This window comes from Marmota flaviventris, chromosome 3 (genome assembly GCF_047511675.1).
Source record: "Marmota flaviventris isolate mMarFla1 chromosome 3, mMarFla1.hap1, whole genome shotgun sequence".
NCBI classification, from domain to species: domain Eukaryota; kingdom Metazoa; phylum Chordata; class Mammalia; order Rodentia; family Sciuridae; genus Marmota; species Marmota flaviventris.
In genome coordinates this window covers 126,525,642-126,546,877 of record NC_092500.1, presented here as the reverse complement: position 1 = coordinate 126,546,877, position 21,236 = coordinate 126,525,642, and the positions used below count along the sequence as shown (strand labels likewise).

The 21,236-nt window shown below is 33.2% G+C and overlaps 1 protein-coding gene across 1 annotated transcript; it reads left to right on the top strand.

Moving 5' to 3' along the window:
* Nucleotides 1-291: 291 nt before the first annotated feature.
* LOC114104820 (vomeronasal type-2 receptor 26-like) lies at nt 292-14,252 on the top strand. Its single transcript, XM_027951058.2, has 6 exons — nt 292-503; nt 975-1,272; nt 3,885-4,694; nt 6,763-6,987; nt 7,632-7,755; nt 13,348-14,252. Exons 1-6 carry the CDS (start codon nt 292-294, stop codon nt 14,250-14,252), a joined length of 2,574 nt encoding a protein of 857 aa, XP_027806859.2.
* Nucleotides 14,253-21,236: the final 6,984 nt, after the last annotated feature.

Here is a 21,236-nt window from a genome sequence, read left to right as displayed (position 1 = left end):
ATTGAGAGACTTATGACCCCTTGGAGACTTGCACTAATTCTACCAAAGGGGACATGAATTGAGGCTGAGCAGGTGCAAGTTGAACATACTCCCAGAAAACAAGGGGATGCTTACATTTGCCTCAGGTCAAGGCAAATACTTTATAAACTTTCCCCACACTGATTGGAGGAAAACATTTGTTTTGAACACAGTCTGTTCAAGTACTCTTACCATTATCAGTTCTTGACAAGTTTTTTAATAGAGTACATTTCTAAGGTTTAATCAACTATATTAATATTTATCAATTTTAATATGAAATTATCTCTTGATTTTCCTCTGCTGGTCATGATCATCTTTGTATCTCAGGAAGAAAATTCTCTTCTTTCACTAAATGTACCTGCTTCTCCTGGCTACTATCAAGATGGGGATTTCATTATTGGTGGACTCTTTTCCCTAAGAGTGACCGATGATAACACCAGATTTGGATTTAAAGATAATGTCTATATACAAGAAAATGTTTATATGTAAGTGTATGACTTCTCTTAAGTGCTTAAGAAGATCTAAAAAGCACTCTATAGTTGAGATTTACTTTTCTTTGAATAAAGGTAAAAGACATGGTTTTGAGAATTTTTATTAACCTATATCCATTTGAATTGGTTTGCTTTGCATATTGCCATAAGTAATCTAGTAAACTATTTTTTTTCCCAAAATTTGTCCTGTTTTCCAAAGTAGAATAACTGAATTTAATGCTGGTCATTTTCTTCTGGATTCACTGTACTCACTCAGTCACAACCTGTACAACAAAAAAGTCAAATTTTAAATTTTATGTACTCTCAATCTGATATTTTTAGGCATCAAATTTCTCAACATTTTCAGTATGATATCTCATTTATTTCTTTGATTATTATGTGTATTCTTTGTATGTGGGCATTCTTTGATTTTTATCTCTTCTAGAAAAAAATTCAGTAAGCTCTCTTTCTACCTTTGCCTACTAGGGATCTAACTAAGCATTATCAGCACCTGCTGGCCATGGTTTTTGCAATAGAGAAAATCAACAAGGACCTGAATATATTGTTCAATATGTCTCTGGGATTCCATCTCTTCAATGTTGACTTTATTGAGACGAAGGCAGTGAAGAGTTCCATGTCTTTGCTTTCAGGAAAGAGTCCTCCAATTCCTAATTATGACTGTAGATCTGAGAAGAGAAACAAGTTGGTGGCTGTTGTTGGAGGTGTTTCAACACAAATAACAGCTCAGAGTTCTCAGGTACTCAGTCTCTACAATGTACCCCAGGTAAATGAAAAATTCTGACTTTTGATATTAAACATAATAATATATGCCAAAAACTCAAAATTATTCTTAGGAAAGGTGTAGGACTTCTTAAAAATGTACACTTTAATTATCTTTTATTCTCTAAAATATATTTATTTACAACAAAAATTGCCTGTGTAAAATAAAATTAGCATTTGAAAACCTTAAAATGTAGAAAAACATGCAGATTAATTAACAATAATAGATAATCTCCCCAGCCAAAGAAACTATCTTTTTAGTAATTGTTGCTGTTAGCATGGAGACTAATTTTTGTATAGAATGAGAAAGCATCATAAATATATTGGGAAGGTGGCACTCAGTTCACATGTTGTCTTTAATGTTTTAAGATGTACTAATGCTATGAACATATTTAACCTATCATCACTTTCCTTCAATTTAAGTTTAAATTGAAATCTAATATTTCTTTCTATAAAAGTTATTTAGCTGATTTATGATCAGGCATTTAGGTTGTCTTCAATTCTCCTCTATTATGAAATGTATTTCAATTCACATTCTTGTTTTTCAAAGTGCATATATATATATGTGTGTGTGTATATATATATATATATACACACACACACGTACATATACATCAGTGATAACTTTCTATAAATGTTTTTCTCATTGCTTTCAGTCAAATTAATTCATGTTTCTATTGGTTAAAAAATTGCTATTTAGAAACATCTTCCAGTTATAGTGCATGAGTATCTCAGTTATTACCCTTTTAATATTGCTAGAGTAATTGTTAAAAACTTTGTCAATGAAATTTAGGTATTAGTGGGGTTTTTTTCTGTTTTATTTTTACTTCTTATGCTTATCAGTTAATTATATTTCATTTTTTGTGTCTTTACAAACTCACCTTTGGTTATGTAATAGTGGGAAGGGAATTTTTTTGTTCTCATTGGTTTTAAAATCTTTCTTTTTACCCTTTCCTTATAAGCAAATGCAATCTTTCAAAATGTATTTAAGAAACTAAGTGGGGTTTTTTTTTTGGTCACACAAAATTTAAATACTTATGTTTATAATTAATAATTTAAAAGTTGTTCTGCAATTTATTGAAGGAAAATATTAAACATAAATATATTTCTGTTAGCCACATACATCCATAATCAAGTTCAAAAGACAACAAAAGAGGCTGAGATTGTGGCTCAGTGGTAGAGCACTTGCCTAGCATGTGTGAGGCCCTGGGTTTGATCCTCAGCACCACATATAAATTAATAAAATAAAGGTCCATTGACAACTAAAAAAAATATTTAAAAAAGAAAACAAAAAATAGCATAATGTTATTCATCTATTAAAATTACTTATTTTGTACATCTATTAAAAATTGCTTTACTAATGCTTTCTGCTTTCTTCCTCAAAGTAGATGCTTATCTTTATGCTTTTATTATTTCTTTTTCTCTTCTTTTCTCAGAAATATTTAAAGCATCCATTCACATAGTTACAAGCATTTAATGAGCATCTGTGTTGAACAATCATGATTTTGAACTGATAAATGTGAAGGGTCTGTTAAGCACTCAAGTGTAGATGCCTCTTGAGCCGTTGGATACATGGATCTAGGTTTTGGGTTAAATTTTTATGGTGATCATGTAAATTTAGGAGATTATTTAGAGAATGTATATTTGTGGAGAAAGGGAAAAGATCTGAGTCTGAGTCATTGAGTCCTCTGTTTATTGACTTTGAGGAGATATGGAAGATTCAGTAAAATAGAGTGATAATGTCATATCCTGGAAATTAATTATGGAAATGCAATCCTGGTAACTAAATTAGAAGCATGTTTCAAGAAAAAGCGTATGATCAATTGTGCTACATCAATGGTAGATAAAGTAAATTAAGTTCTGATGATTTATCATTTGATTTAGCAGATTAGGTAATCAGTGACTTCATTTTTCAAAGCTTGAGAATGGTCAACATACTTCATAGAGCGGGTTAAAGACAACACTCGAGACACATAGGAACAGCCGTCTACACAACTCAATTGAAGAACTTTATGAAGAAAGGTAGCCACATGAGAAAAGATAAATAGTACAAATGGATGAAAAGCAATGTTTTATGAAGTGAGGGGAAAATAATTAGACTTTTTTTCATTTTGGGATAATGGGTTATGTATAATAAGACTAGGAGAGAGGTGTAGGGACTTGTAAAATTTCATACATTTCTTTTTCTCATGAATTGTAAAATGCTTAATGTACTTTTCTTTCTCAATAAATTTGATAATTTATTTATGACTTCAACTTAAAAATCTAGAATGATAGCATTTCTTTATTTCAGTGGCTCAAAAGTGTAGGTGAAGAAAGGTCATGGGAAATTCTGAAGTTGAAAAAATATCTTTGTGGATATATCTAGTAATATCTAGTGAAACTAATAAAAACTTTTGGTGCTTTTTAAAGATATATTTTTTTTAAAAAAAGGGAAAGGTACATATAATGTAAGTAGTGTTAGTAATAATTGACATACAGTTAAGTGGTATTTCTTAGTGAACTTAATTAATCACAAATTCTATTTCATAGTACCTGAAAGAGATGAAATAAATTAAATCATTTGTGAATAAACATCATTAATTTGTATAAATTGTAACTTTGTGCTCTGTATAGATCAGCTATGGTCCATTTGACTACAGCCTCAGGGACAGAGTCCATTTCCAGTCTCTCTACCAATTTCCCATGAACCCTACAGCTCTATATCAGGGATTTATTCAACTAATGATGCACTTTGGTTGGATCTGGGTTGGCCTTGTGGTTCCAGATGACATCAGGGGAGAAATGTTCCTTAGGGACATGACACAAGAAATGATCAACAGTGGACTCTGTGTTGCATTTGCAGAAAGAATTCCAGAGTTTCCTGCCACGGATACTATTAATAACCAAATTTTTGTGGAAAGATTTACATTTTCAAATGTCACTGTAGTTTTTGGAGACACATATTCTCTTCTGAGATTTGTGTATAAAATCTTTTGCAATATTATATTTGGTAATGTCTGGGTCACAACTTCTTATTGGGATATAACTATATCACCATTTGGACAAAAGCTAAGTTATACATATTTTGGTGGAGGATTATCATTTTCAGTACACATGGATGAGATTCCTGGTTTTGAGGGTTTTCTCAAAAATGTTCAGCCTGCAAAATATCCCCAGGACATCTTTATCCAGGATGTGTGGTCTATACTATTTGAATGTCCATATTTGGATCAACATGGAATCAGGGAATTGAGTAAATGTGAACAAAATGGCACCCTGGAAACTCGAGGTCTGCATGTTTGGGATATGAATACATCACCCCAGAGTTACAATGTCTATGGCGCTGTGCATGTCATTGCCAAGGCACTTCATGAAGAACTGTCACTCAGATTGGAAGAAGAATCACTTGACAGTGGTGCAAGTGTGGCTCCTCATCCATGGCAGGTAGCAATAGTCCATTCTAATGTTTTCTTTGGGCGAGGGGCCATAGATTGCCTTTTCTTTTTCTTGATACATGAACTTTGCATTGTTTTACATTAGAGGAAAGATACTTTATTTTGTATATATTTCTTTATTTTTAAAATACTGATAATTAATCCCAACCGTACAAATGGTTTGCATCTTTGGATGGGACAAGAAGTGCATTATCGATATTTGTCTTCAAAATTTGTAATAATTTCAATTCCCCCATTTTTTATTTTTATTAAATAATTTTAGTTTTGTTCTTTTGACTAGTTCATACATTTAATGTATATTAGATGCATAATTTTCATATTGTTTAGCAGATGCACTACAAATGTGAAAGTTTTTTCTCCAACTGCATTTATTTTTTTGTAACACACACATTCTCTTGGTGTTATGTATTATTCCCAAATAATCTATACCTCTATCGCTCTCTTTGCATCATCTAATTACTACTCTATAATAGTTACTTTCTATAAATTTTGACTTAAGTGGATAATAATCTGGATATTAATTTTAGAGCCTTTCTTATAAAATTTCAATGTATACTTTAATATAAATCCTCTATGAAATGAAATATCATAAATTAATGTGAAAGAATAAATCACTTAAAAATAATTGGCAATAAACAGGTCATTTTAAGGCATTCTGTAAACTTTCTAGTTGAAACATCCTGAGAAATTTAAATTGGTATAGAATAGCTTATTGATTTTCAAATGCCAAATGTCTTCTTTGATATAATGAGAGCAACTAAGAACATAGCAGGGAGGAAGAGCAGGAGGAAAAGATTAACATTAAACAGAGACACGAGGTGGGAGGGAAAGGGAGAGAAAAGGGAAATTGCATGGAAATGGAAGGAGACCCTCATTGTTATACAAAATTACATATAAGAGGTTGTGAGGGGAATAGGAAAAAAAAACAAGGAGAGAAATGAATTACAGTAGATGGGGTAGAGAAAGAAGATGGGAGGGGAGGGGAGGGGGGATAGTAGAGGATAGGAAAGGTAGCAGAATACAACCGTTACTAATATGGCATTATGTAAAAATGTGGATGTGTAACCGATGTGATTCTGCAATCTGTATTTGGGGTAAAAATGGGAGTTCATAACCCACTTGAATCTAATGTATGACATATGATATGTGAAGAGCTTTGTAATGTTTTGAACAACCAATAAAAAAAAAAACAAATAACACACACAAATAAGAGTAATGTTCAGCTTTCCTTTCAAAAATACATAATTTTAAAACAAAAAGTTTCTATGAAAATATCCCTGATACTTGCAATAAGTTACATAAAGTTCAAAGGATGTATTCAGAAAACTATGGCTTATATTCTTAAAGAATTAAAAATCCTATTTTATTGACATTAATATCTTATACTTTAAGTGGTTTATGTTTGTATAAGAATAGCAGTGTGTAACTTGAGGAACCATTATTTATGAAGCTTAAAATTCATCATCTCAATTTCCAGTTTTTCTTTTAGAATTAGGAGCAAGTGCTTAAAGAATCCTGGTTTCATGACTGATTAGATGTGTGACAAAAAATTCAGCATCCTAATTTGTAAAATAGAGATAATATTAGTAACTAACACAAGTTTTATAAAAAAAACTGTATGTTAATATATGTAAAGTTTAAAGATGCACAACTGATGAATATTAATCCCTATGTAACTTTTGATAGAACAACTAATGAAAGAATTCTAGGCACTTTGGATTAGATAGAAGGTCGTGGAGGGAAAGGGAGGTATGAAGGTGAAAAGATGGTGGAATGAATCAAACATTATTACCTTATGTGCATATACTACTACACTACTGATGAAGTTCTACATCATGTTCAATCAGAAGAATGAGAAGTTACACTATATTTATGTATGATTTGTCAATATGCACTCTATAGTTATGCATAACTAATTAGAACAATTTTTTTAAACTTTAAAAAAGAAATCTATTGGAATAAATAGCCAAAGAGAAAGGGGGCAGTAGAAATAATTAGGTTTATTCTTATTTTGTGCTTTAGATATTCATCCTCTGAAAATCACTTTTCACTTTCAGCTCCATGAATTTCTGCAAAAATGCCAACTTGAAAGAAGTTTTGTTAAGAAGAAAATTGTGAATGAAAATATTTCAACAACCAAGCTTGACATCTTCAATTATCAGTCATTGCTGAATGGAACTAAGGCCCATGTGAAAGTTGGAGAGTTTGTTTTTGAATCAAACAGTGTTCAGCGCCTTTCCTTAAATGATAAGCTGATAACATGGGGTGAACACTTCAATGAGGTAAGCATCCTAAGGTGGGACCATGGTGATATTTATCAGAACAAAATGCTCTAGTAGGATTTAGGTAATCACTAAATTCCTAATTCCACTAGGTAGAGATTCTCCTTATTTTCTGCTTTGCTGGAACACAAAGTATGTGGACTTTGTGGCCTCAAAATCACTGTGGAAGCTATTTATTTTAAATGAAATAGACCATATTTTCTGTCCTTGTCATGCTCAAATAGATCTGCTCCTACATAGTAAGAATATATCAATATAGCAATTTTTCTACATTACATACATTCTAGAAGATTTATGACATCGGTAACGAAAATGAGGGACTTAGATGAGACATAAAATAATTGTTTGGTCATAAAAATACTCTCCTCAACTGCATTTAATAATTTCTCACTTGATTTAACTATTATATCCATATTTTAGTTCCCATTAAAACTTTTTTAAGTCTCTAAGCATTGTAGCTATATTATACTGAAAAGACTGATGAGGCACAGTAAGGTGAACATTACAGTTGTTAAATATTTTCCAAAAGTTCAGTTGTTCTTGGTTAAGTTGTGTTACACAGAAGTTCTACAGTCTTGTACTATACGATCTTACCAAATATTACTAATCAACTGACTTTCCTTCTTCCCATATCTCTGACACAGACTCCCTCAGCTGTTTGTAGTCAAAGTTGTCCACCTGGATTCAGGAAAACAGCTCTTGAAGGAAAACCATTTTGTTGTTTTGACTGTATTCCCTGTCCAGATGGGGAGATTGCCAATGAAACAAGTAGGCATTTCTGAAAATTATTCTAAATGTGAAATGGCATACAATGAAATGTGGGTCAAGAATAAATAATATAAGAATTTCATACTCATAAACCTAAATACTGAGAGAAAATAACTTACCCTTTCAAAATTTTTTCCCTCCAATTTCTGAGTGGAAATTGGCTAAGTTTAGGTTCAGGTTAATAGCACCCCCTGGCTATCACCAGAAACAGATGCCTATTCTCTCTAGAAAAACTATCCTTCAATTAGACTCTTAGAATGTTCAGGAATTAATGTGAAATAATTATATACAAAATATAAAATAGCTTTCTATTAAAACTTTAAAATAACCAAAAAATATCAAATTTCACACAATATAACAGTATGAAAAAATGTGTAGATTAAAAAGTCCGTGGATGAGTTATCAGTATATGTGACAGGAAAGAAATGGGATTTGGTGCAGGGAAAGTGCAACTGAATCAATTATCCAAAATGCAGTTTTACAGGCAAATTTAGCAGAGTAGAGTAAGATGGTATGGATTCCAGGAAGACTAAATATAGATGATGAAGAAAAGACAGATTTAAAGGGATAACACCAGAATATTTTCAAAAATTGATGAAATATTAAAATGTATTCAACTTCATCTATATTTTAATATATTAACCAGAATATTAGAAATGTAGAAAAGTTTTTAAAAATATCAACATAAATTATTCTTAAATACAAAATATCCAAAAGAAAAATTTAAAAGGTTTTAAAAGCACCCAGAGATAAAATATATAGCATAAAAAAACAATTGGTTATAGTTTACATTATTCAGATTATCATCACTATGAACAAAATACCTGATAAGAACCATTTACAAGATGAAAATGTTATCGTGTTTCATGGTTTCAGAGATTTGGCCCATGATTGACTATTTCCATTGTTCCAAGCTCAAGTTAAAGTAGAACATAATGAAGGAAGGGTGTAGTGAAGGAAAGTTGCTCAACTCTTGGCAGTCAGAAAGCAAATGACAGAGTGAAGTTAGGGGGACAAGATGTAATCCCTAATGACATGCCCTCAGTAACCTCCCTCCTCCAGCCACATCCTACTTGTCTACAGTTACCACCCAGTATTCCATTTAAATTATTAATATCATAATTGAATTATGTGACCTCTGAACATTCCTGCATTATCTGAGAAAAACATTTTGGGGGGACACCTCACATTTAAGCCATTAACCAGCTTACATTCAAATTCTCAACAGAAAGAATAGAAGGCAAAGTTAATAGAATAATATGTTCAATACATTGGTAGAAAATACATATGTGCATAAGTAGGTTAGGAGATTGCAGTTGTCATTGCTTGGACTCCCTAACCCATTATATAGAACCAGGTCTTATAGAGGTAAAAATGGGAATTTCTGTACCAAGATTATATTGAGGATATTTCCATCATATTTTTATTGGTGCATTGCTGTTGTACACAATGATGGGATTTTTGTTACATATTTGTACTTTCACACAATATAACAGTATAATTTAGACAATATCATTCTCCAATATTTCCCCTTTCCCTTGTCTCTTCTCTCATCCTGTTCCTTTTTCTCTACCCAACTGATCTTCCTTTAATTTTCATGAGACCCTATGTCTTTCTTTCCTGTTTTCTCTCTAGTTTTTACATGTGAGAGACAACAGATGACCCTTAACTTTCTGAATTTGGCTGATTTTAGTTAACTAATGTTCTCGAGTTAATCATTTTCCTGAAAATGACATAATTTCATACTTCTTTTTGCCTGGATAAACTCCATTGTATATGCCACATTTTCTTTATCCACTTATCTATTGACAGACACCTATGCTGGTTACATAGATTGGCTATTTTGAATTGTGCTGCTATAAACATGTGAATGCGTTTATTACTAGAGTGTGAAAACTTAAATTCTTTATTTAAATACTGAGGGATGGTATAGATCGATCATATGCTCGTTCCATTCACAGCCTTTTGAGAAACCTCCACTCTAATTTCCAGAGTGGTTGTACTAATTTTTAATCCCACCTACAGTCTAAAAGTGTTTCTTTTTCTTCACAACTTCTCCAGTATTTACTATTGTTTGTATTCTCGATGGGTACCATTCTGACTGGAGTGAGATGAAATCTCATTGTTGTTTCCCTAATTGCTAATTAAGGTGCACATTTTCAGCCATTTGTATCATTTTTATTCACTTATTTTAGAAATATATGTTTAGTTAACTGCCCATTTATTAATTTGGTTATTAGAGGGGGTTTTGGTGGTTTTTGTTTGTTTGTTTTTGGTGGTTCTTTATATATTCTGGATAGTAATGTTCTATCAGAAGAGCAGCTAGCAAGATTTTCTCCCTCTTTATAGGTTCTTTCTTCACATTCTTAATTGTTTTATTTGCTGTGCAGAGGCTTTTTAATTTGATGTCATCCTGTTTATTAACCCTTGGCCTTATTTCCTGAGTTTTAGGGTCCTATTGAGAAATTATTGTTTGTGCCTATATGATGCAGTGTTGACCCTATGTTTTCTTTTAGGAGTTGGTCATTGTCTTAGATCTTTGATCCATTCTGAGTTGACTTTTGTGCATGGTGAGAGTTAAGGGTCTAGTTTCATTCTTCTACATATAAATAGCCAGTTTTCCTAGAACCAATTGATGCACATTGTTTCTTCCGATTTATCTCTTTGTCCCCTTTGTCAAGGATCAGATGAGTGTATCTGTGGGTTTATCTTTTTTCTGTTCTGTGCCATTGGTTTATATACCTGTTTTTATGCCAGTACCATGCAGTTTTTGCCTCTATAGCTTTATAGTATAATTGAGTATAATATTCTGATGCCTCCAATATTGATTTTTTAGTTTAGAATTGCTTTGGCTATTTCATGTACGTGGACAGAGCCAGTGCTAACTTATCCCAAGAACCAATGCTAACTAATCCCAATTGTTATCTTAACATTGTGTTTTTTAACTCCCAACCTCAGGTCCATAGTAAGCTCAGACTTTATGCATATTCTTCTTTCCCCATGTCATATAAAAACTCCCTTTGGGGGCTGGGTTCATTGCTCAGTGGTAGAGCACTTGCCTCACACACATGAGGTTCAATCCCAAGAACCACATAAAATAAACAAATAAAAATAAAGATATTGTGTCCATCTACAACTAAAAAAGAAAAATAAAAAAACAACTCCCTCAGACTTAGTCACATTACAATGGTTACTTGCCTGGACAATACCAGGCATACAATTGACCCTACAGTGATTCCATGTCTTTTCTCCATATTTCTTTTTGTATTTATTTTTTTCTAGAAACATTAACATTTGTGTTTATGATGGATGTATGTCTCCTTTTTGTTTTAATATTTTATTTATTTTTATGGTAATTTTTGCCAATTTTTGTTGCATAGTTGGAGCAAAGGTGATGTTATATTGACTGAATTTTTTTATTATACAATGTTCTTTACTTTTATTTCTAAACTTGTTGCAGCATTAAATCTTAAATGTGAATCTTACTTAATATGTTTTTTTTATTTCTAAAAATGAAAATGGCCTTAGAAAATTGGATAAGTGACTCATTTGAAACATTTTCAAAACTATCATTTTAAAAATTTTCTATTGAGACTTGTTTCAGCAACATAAATTTATTTACTCAGAGTTATAGATGCAAGAAGAACAAAATTGAGGTTTCAGCAGGGCTGTTTCCTGTGGAACCTGTGGTGGAAATCCCTTTCTTACTTCTTCCTAGCTCCTGCTGGTGGCCACCCATTCTTGGGGGGGGCTCTTAGAGTTGCATCACTCCACTCTCTTCCTCTTTCTTCACATAGTGTCCTTCTTGTGTGTCTGTCTTCACAGGGTAATTTCTTTTTTAATAAAAAAGTCATAAATTAAAAAGAATAGCAGATATACTGATTTGGGCCCACTACAGACATTTCATTTTAACTTGAATACATTTCCATTGACTCTATTTCCAAGAAGGTCACCTTCATAGGTATCAGGTTTTAGGGTTTCGACATATCTCTTAGGGGATTCAATTAAAACCACATCATACATTTACTTATTTATTAACAATTACTTACCATCATTTCCTACATATAGTAGCGGTCTTAAATGATGGGTACATAGTAGCTATTCAAACACGTTCAGACTGACTCTGTGGTAATGATATTGAGAGTAGTGTTAAAAGAAAGATTGAAAAGTTGTGTTTATTTTTATAGAAGCAGCATTGGAAATGAATGAATGGGAGAATTCATTGCTACAAAAGTGAATATAAGAGTGGAAGTTCAGCTCTGCAATTTCACTAAGCCAAGATTTATAAAAATGTTTTGGTTTGGAGATAGATATAGGTATAGATATAGATCTGAATTTAGATATTTTGGGGTAAAAATATGGAAACTCAAAGTTCTTTCCCATTTAAGTCACTAGATAAGAAAATTATACTTTCCATGTAAAGATCCCTCTGACCTTTACTTCTCTAAGGGAATCTGTTTCTATTTATTTGTTTTTTCTTCTCAAAAACTACAATGGCTAGATTCTAATGTTAAAGGAATATATAAGAAAGCAAGTGAGAAAAGAATGAGTGGAACTGATAGCTAATAATAGTACGTTTTGATAATGATCAAAAAAAAAAAAAAAAAAAAAAAAACGTGTTCCTAAAAGCCACAAATTTGTTACCACTCTTTTGGAAGAAACTCAACATCATAAAAAAATTCAATAAGCTTTTCACTATTTTCAGTAAATTTTTGTGGCATATAAAGCCAAAATTAACATGTAGTTTTTTTTTTTCTAATTCAAAAGGGTCATATCCAATTATCCTCCAAAGTGAATGAAATAAAACCTTAATGGATAGAATATTCACTACATTTTTTTCAAAATTTCTTCAAGGCATATGCCCCTACATATTTTTTTTTCATTTAAAGAAATTGTATACAGATAATTACTAACTTTTTCCCTGAAATAAAAGAAAACTTGAATGATAAAACATTTCCAAATAAATCCACATGGAAAACTAAGTGTCAAACTTTTCCATTTTAATTGAATTCTAGTCAAAATTTCAGTGAATTTTTTGAGAAGCTAAACAAAATAAATATATTTTATCATCACAAAATCACGCTTAATATTTCAGCTATTCAGCATTGTTCTTTAGTAAGTAGTCAAATAATAATATATACCTTGTAAACTGGTTATGAAAATTAAATTATAATAAAAAATCAAAATTCTTAAAATATAGATAATAAATATTAAAATCTCAATTTTCCTTCCAAAATTAAAACTTAAGTGTTCTCTTTTACCCTCACATACAAAACATATATTTTTCATATAATGTGTACTTTTCCATCAGGAACATTTTTCCAAATTTTTGTACTCTTTCTCATTGTTCAGGTAATTTCATGGACCCAAATATGTAATAAATTTCTCTCCCATGATGAAAGGTATTTATTCATTCATATATTTTTCAACATTATGCATTATTCCAGTGAATCTATCTGTGCATGTACTAATAAGGTTCTCTCCTCCAAAGTGAATGTTCTAGTAGAGTTCTGTTCAAGAGTATTTATTTTATACATTTTTTTTTGTAAAATGACTGAAGAAACATAACAAATCCATCTGCATCCCTTGCAGATATGGACCAATGTATCAAGTGTCCTGAGGACGAATATCCAAACAGGCAGAAGAATGAGTGTCTCCCCAAAATCATGATGTTTTTGTCCTATGAAGACCCTCTAGGAGCTGTCTTGGTCTCCATGGCCCTTGGTCTCTCTGTCCTCACTGCTTTGATTTTAGGACTATTTATCCAATATCGAGACACACCCATCGTCAGAGCAAATAACAGAAACCTCAGTTACCTCCTCCTTGTTGCCTTAATGCTCTGCTTCTTTTGCTCCTTGGTGTTTATTGGTCGGCCCAGCCCAGTCACCTGTATCCTGAGACAAACATTCTTTGGAGTTGTTTTTTCTGTAGCTGTTTCTGCTATTTTGGCAAAGACCTTCATTGTGGTTGTGGCCTTCAAAACTGTCACCCCACGGAGCAAATTTCAAATGTGGATGGTGACCCGATTCTCCAATGCCATAGTTTTCAGTGGCTCCTTCATTCAAGTGTGCATCTGCACAATCTGGTTGGGAACTTCTCCCCCTTTCCCTGACATGGATGCACAGTCAGAATATGGCCAAATTATCCTGCAGTGTAATGAGGGATCCACGGCTGCCTTCTACTGTGTTCTGGGTTACTTGGGTTTTCTGGCACTTCTCAGCTTGATGATTGCTTTTCTGGCCAGGAGACTACCAGACAGTTTCAATGAGGCAAAACTGATCACATTCAGCATGCTGGTCTTCTGTAGTGTGTGGATTTGTTTCATACCCACCTACCTGAGCACCAAGGGCAAAACCATGGTGGCTTTGGAAACTTTTTCAATCTTGGCTTCCAGTGCTGGTTTGTTGGGTTGTATATTTCTTCCCAAGTGCTATTTGATTTTACTGAGAGCAGATAACATTTCAAGGAAAAAATTCTTGAACAAGTTCCTTCAATGAGACAAAGAAATTAATTTTCAGATGACATGATTGATATAAAATGAACTATAGTATAGAAATAAAGATTCTAAAGTGTGCATGAAGTGAATTCATTTCATTACAACTTGATGATTGCTATTTAATCACATGTCCTTTTCATCATTGTAGTCACCAAGTTTCAATGAAAAAATCTCTTTTTTCAGATAGACAAATGTTTAAATTCCAAACCCCTGATGGCTGACTATGATGTTCAGCATGTCTCCTAAACATTTTTAAGTTGGTTTTTCTCATCTTTAAACAGCAATATCAGATTTAACAAATGATTCATGTCAGAATTCAATAAAATCATTCATGTGAAAACAGAACAGTGCTCAACAATATGCTTTTTGTGTGTGTGTCTTACTTAAGCTGTCACCTTTTTATATAAAAATTAATTTCTAAGTAGTTGTAATTTCTGGTACTAGAAAGCTAGTGATATGTTTCATTATTCTTCTAATAAAAAAAAACAGTATGGGATTTGAGTTTAGGACTATCTAAATAGTGTTTGTACTCTTCCATATGCTTAGGTGAACTATTATGGGTCAACATTTAGGCTAGGCCCCCAACTGAAAGAACATTTGAAGGAAAAGATGGTGCTTTATCACTGAAGACCCTTAACACATCAGGAGAGAGACTTGAAGTACTGATGAGGAGAACTATTCTTTAAGGGAAGCATATTATTTCTATTTAGTCAGAACAACTTTCAGACTTTTTCTCTTTCACCTCTTCCTTTATCAATACCTGATATTGAAGTGGCACTCCCTTTCTCCACAGAAAAGCCTTAACGGGGCTTCTCCAGAAGTCTTCACCATGGCTGATTTTAGGACTATCAGAAAAAGAGTCTCTGCAAAAGAGTTCAAGTAGATAAACTTCTTATTTTCATGTCGCCCTGTTTTACTTGGCCACTGGCTGGGAAGATACCAGCACTCCAGTTGCTGGACACCCCCTTACTAGTTTTTCAAAACATATCCAGTATAGTAATTTGTAGAAATTTGCAAACAAGGCCTCTGGCCTTGAGCTGGGCTTCACAGAGATGTCTACATTTTTAAGATAAGTTACCAATTCGGCTCCATAATAACAGCTGTCAGGGGGAGGAAAGAAAGGGGAGAAGAAGCTCTCCCCTTCTCAGGTATTGTCCTTGAAGGGTTAACCTGCCCAAAACAGTAAAAGAGAAAGCTGCTTTTATGTGAACTTATTCACACTGTGAACTTCTGAGCCCCTCCCCTTACATGCTGGGTATAAAACTCTGAAACTCCTTGAACTCGGGGTTCAGGGGATTGATTGATTACAGCAAAAGCTCTGCCCTCTGAACCTGGCTGCAGCCAAATAAAACTGTTTCCTGATATTCAGTTCCTTACCTCGTCTGTCCCTACAACAATACTATTTAAAACTTATTAGATTTTTTTTTAGCTGTTAAGATATTAGGACATAGAAGCAGTTCAAGAGATGAGATTTAATATAATGGCTAAAATTAAAAGGAGGTATAGAATTGTAGAATAATTTTTCCTGGTACATGTAGTGTTTCAGGGTTTTGTTGTTGTTGTTGTTGTTTGTTCGTTTGTTTTCTGGCAAAGAAATGCTTTCTACAAATACTTATCTGATCATTATGGGAAGGGGAACATAGAAATCTCTTCAGACTTGGTTTCTGGAGCTCAGGTTGCAGTGCAGTGAGCTATAGAGGGATGGGGCACTGCTGAAGATGACAGTAATGAACTAAATAATACAATCTCTGGAAATAACACATGTTCAGAAGTTGCCATATCAGGTAAGTGGATTTTTGAAATAGGAGGTATATATCTTTCAAAGTTCTGTAGATTGAGAGGATTTCTTTGCATATAATATTTAAAAATGAACAACTCTAAGACTAAGGGACAATAAATTGAAAATATTTTGGCCTATCTCAATTGTCATTTATGGTCTTTCATCTTCCCCTAATAAACAGATTTTTAATTAAAATTGGGATCTATTTTGGACTTTAATTACATTGGGCTTAGTTGCTTCCACTTGGCCATAAAATTAGTAGAAAAGGGAATATATGTTATGTTGTGTTGTAATCAAAAGCTCGGTCCCTGTCTCCAATGCCAATCAATGCCAATTTAATAAGGAGGACAGTTTTGAGAAAAAGTAAAAAGCACACATATTGCTTTGCTAGCAAAGGAGAAACACAGGGGACTCATGTCCCAAAGATTGTGACTCTTTTGATCAGGATGGACAGGAGGTTGTAAATGAATTCTTCAAGAGTTACATTCCATGTGTGCTAGGATTAACTTGTTATTTTGGGAGATATTCACTTCCCAGAGCCTCAGCAGACATCTCCTTCCTGTAGTAGGTGTGTTCAAAGGTAATTAACTCGGGGAAGAAAAGGTATCACTGTCTCTCTAATCTTGTTAGGGAGAGGTAGAGGGGAGAAGAGAGAAAAACAACAAGAACAACAACAATAAAAATAAGCTTTAGAGCAATGAGGGCTATATTCAGAAGGTGAAGGAACCACTGTTACAGTATTATGCTTTGATATGAATAAACTGGAGAATGTTCAACTTTTATTAGACTAATAGAACGAGTGTGTTGTAGAAATTGTGGTTGCAAGTGTCCAGAGCTGTATTATTTATTTACTCATGAGAACTTACCTCATATAGGGAGAGAAGCTTAGTTAAAAAAAAAAAAAAACTGATTGGAAGATCAGCACAAGTGGGTCCATGAAATGACACTTTTTTTAAAGAGAAAATCCTTCTACATGGTCCCATTGGAGAGGCAGGCAGTAAAATGAATAAAATTCATAGGGGAAGAAAACACTTCAGACACATTTAGAAAAAAAAAATGGAAGCAATTTGACCTTCAAATTGAAGGTAATCCATGTAATTAAGTGAATATTTATCAAATATGTTTTCAACAAATGTTTAATTGTTGAAGTGTGTTGTAATAGGGCCTACTCTGTCAATTCATTGTTAATACAAATCAATTCATGGTGAACCCATCACCCAACAGTTCTTCAAAAAACTGTCTAAATTTGTGTTGTGGTTTGGATTGATTCAAGTGTGAGTCAATGCAAGAAGATTCAGAGGAGAAATGATTGGGTTGTGAGAGTCTTAACCCAATCAGTGAATTAATCCCCTGACAGTGATAAACTGAGTGGTAACTAACTGAAGTGGTAGGGTCTGGAGAAGGTGGGAATTGGGGGTTTGGCTTTGGGGTATATATTTTTATATGGCAAGTGGAGACTTCTCTCTCTGCTCTCTGATCATCATGTGAGCTGTTTCTGTTAGGTCCTTGGGCCAAAGTAACTCAATTTTGGAAATAAGAACTTGCCCAAACAGGCATGACCTTCCTGTTAGGCCCACCCAGAAAGAGTGCCTAACTTTGAAACCACAGCAAAGATGTCAAATAATGATAACAGAACCAGAGGGATTATTTTTTAACTACTCCATTGCATTTGATTATATAGTTAAAATGTTTTTTTTTTTTTTGTTTTTTTTTTTTTTCCAGCAGGCTGCTTTGCCTTGAAGAAGGGCCATGTGGCAGATAGTTTCTGTCAATAAACCTTTGCTTGAACTCAGAAATGTCTCTCTCAGGGATATTTGTGCCAGCTACCCTAATAGTTTCTCTCTGTCATACTCTTCCACCATGATGTCCTGCCTCATCTTGAGCCCTGAGAAATGGAGCCTGCTGTGTATAGATTGAGACTTCTGAAACCTTGAGCCCATATATAAACCTTTCTTCACCTACAGCTGACTAAAACAACTTGTTGTTATTACCTATTATAAATGAAAGTATCAATCATATCCATCTACTATTTAGAGAATTTTCATTGTATAAAAACTGTTGTTTGACAACATTGCAAAAGAAATACCAATATCTCAGAAGTCCCCTGTATATTCTTTCCCACGCACATTGTGCTACCTGTAGTTCTCCAAAGTGAAGATTCATCTTAAATATTGTGTTACTATTTTTCTTGCTCTGTTTTAAAAAGTTTTTCATCCCCAAGTAAAACAATGTGGAGTTTTGCCCATTCTTCAATTGCATATAAGTATATTTTACTGTGAGTATTCTGTGATTTGTTCTATTTCCTACATATCTTAAAGATTTTTATATAGTTATATACAATGTAGTGGTATTTTGTTCTTTTCACTGCGCATATTGTATTTCTCTGTGTAAGAATATATCAATATGTACTGAATTATCCCCATGGCAGGTATTTTCAATTGTTTTTCTATTTCAATCAATGTTTCTTCTATTTTCATGTAAACCTACTGATGAATATGTGCACAAATTCTCCAGAAGCACAATTTCTAGACACATTTTGTGTGTCAAAAGATACCTTTTTGTCAGGAGATACTAAATTGATTTCTAAATTATACTTGTAATAACTGAACTTTCATATTATGTGAAAGTTTTCAACAATCTACTTCTCTACTAACACTTGGTTATTGTCAGACTTTCAATTTTGTCAATTAAGATTACAAAATCATTTTTTTTGTTTTGTTTTACTAACAACAACATGATTATGGATGATATTGCATTTTTACTTCTCTTTTTCTTTGAAATTTTGCAATTTGATAATGATGTTAATGTGGGGTTTTCTTTTTGTCATGTCTAGGGTTTCCTTGTCCTCCTAAACATGGAAATTAACGTTTCCTAATCAGGAAAACTCCCTGACATAGTTTCTTCAATTTTTTTTTGTTTTGTTTTAATAGCTTCTCCTATACTTTGACATGCAACAATTGGCGGTATTATTCTATCCTTAATGTCTCTTATAGTCAACTATGTGTTTTTCATTGGAGGAAATAATTATGTGATTATCTCCATAAATGACTTCAGTTCAAGTTCCTTGACATAATTCTAAAACTATTCCTAATTAAAACATCCATAAAATATGATCTGGTCATTCCTAAAATAAGCATCTAACATTATTGGGAAACACTATAAAGATCAATAGCAAGAAGAGAATGCTATTTTTATTACTACTTCACACTGTGTTATAAGTGGAAGCCAATGCAATTTTTGACAAAAGAAAATACATAGAAACAGAACAATTGAAAGAACTAGTTCATCTTGAACTACTTTATTGGCAGGTTACATAATATATCTGGAGGGCTGGGGATGTGGCTCAAGCGGTAGCGTGCTCACCTGGCATACGTGCGGCCCGGGTTCGATCCTCAGCACCACATACAAAGATGTTGTGTCTGCCAAAAACTAAAAAATAAATATTAAAAAAATTCTCTCTCTCTCTCTCTTTAATATATATATATATATATATATATATATATATATATATATATATATATCTGGAAAATACAAGTGAATCAGTGGTAAAATAGTACAAACCATAAGGAAGATTTTGAAGACAATAGGGTAGAAAATTGATAACCAAACTCAATGTGTACAGACACGGTAACCAGTTAGAAGATATAGTGGAAGAAAATATTCCATTTATAATAGCATCAATAAGATACAATTTCTGGGGGAAAATTTGAGAGGATTTGTGAGAAAAAGATTCTGAAAAAAATTTAACATATTCCTGAAAGTCACCATTAACAGAAAAATATCCCTTGCTTGTGGATATCAAGTTTCTCCAAGTTAAGAAAAAAATTGAGACTAATCCTTACATATATAGCATAAGTGCTTTTCCTTTAAAGAAAACAACTTGATTGCAAAGTTCATTTTGCAGAAAGCACACTATAATACATATGTCTGACAGCATACCTGCACCTCAATTGAACAGTTCTTTTGAGCGCATGAAGTGAGTCAGATTGGGAAATTAGAAATTATGGAAATAAAGATTCATTTATAAGTGGAAGTAGGACTCAGTGGTAAATCAGCTCTGGTGGAGTCTGGTTCTAATAAAACCAAGAGTCTGCATGTTTATTTTATAGGTTTTAAACATCAAAGGGATTCACTGTGAAAAGACTTCTTGAGGTAAACAGGATGAAGTTGAGGGAAAAAAGCTTAGTGTGGGCTTATCAGTTTAAGCCCATCTCTTTGGGCACCAGGGATTTAAATACAATATTTCTAAACTAGTAAATTCCATGATGAGCACTGGACTTCTTCCTATCAATAGGGAGTCACCTTGCAAATGTGCATTTCCCATGAGGCCCCCCCACCAAAAGATTCTAAGAAGAGGCATCTAGCTGTGCATGGTTACATAGTTCAAAGCAATAATTTATTTACTGATCAAGGTATCTATGAACATCCTAAAAAACTGATACGAATAGGAAATAATTCCTCCAGATAATAAAGTACATTGCAAAGCTTCTGTCTTTAAAACATTGTGGCAAAAGACAAATGCTGCATGATGTCAAAAAATCTCAAACAGAGCAGGAGGATGATTATCATAGGTAGAGGAGTAATGGGAGATGTTGACTAAAAAGTTACCTACCAGTTATAAGATGAATAAGTTTTGGAGACCTAAAGAAATTCTAGTCACTATGATTGATGCATTGTATTGTATAGTTGAAATTTACAAAAAGTAAATCTCAATTCTCACCCTGCCCCTGTGTAAGGGTTCTGTGTTTGGTATTGAGGTCTCTGATAGCTTCATAACTGTGGCATGCTTGTTGGCTAGGAAGTTTCTGTGCAAAGACATAGAATGTCTGGCTGCTATAACAATGCCCTGCTTGAGAAGGCTGTATGCTAGAGTCTTATCAGCCTTGACCTTGATCTCAGGCATACAGCTCCTGGGAATAAGGGAACTCTCTTGTTAGACAACACAATGTTTCACCAAGCTCTGGTGCTTCTGGACCTGCCTGCTAACAGTAACTTTAAGCAATGGGCTTTCTTGAAAGCTACAGAAAACTCATAATGTTACACAATACAATTATAGTATGTAACTGAGGAATAAGCTGCATAATGCTTCTAACTTATAACCTGCCTAATGACACAAGGAACATTAATGTACTACTGATGCCAGTGACCTAATGTAACCTATGTAACAAATAAAGCTGTCAGCTTGGCCATTCTGCCATTCTTACA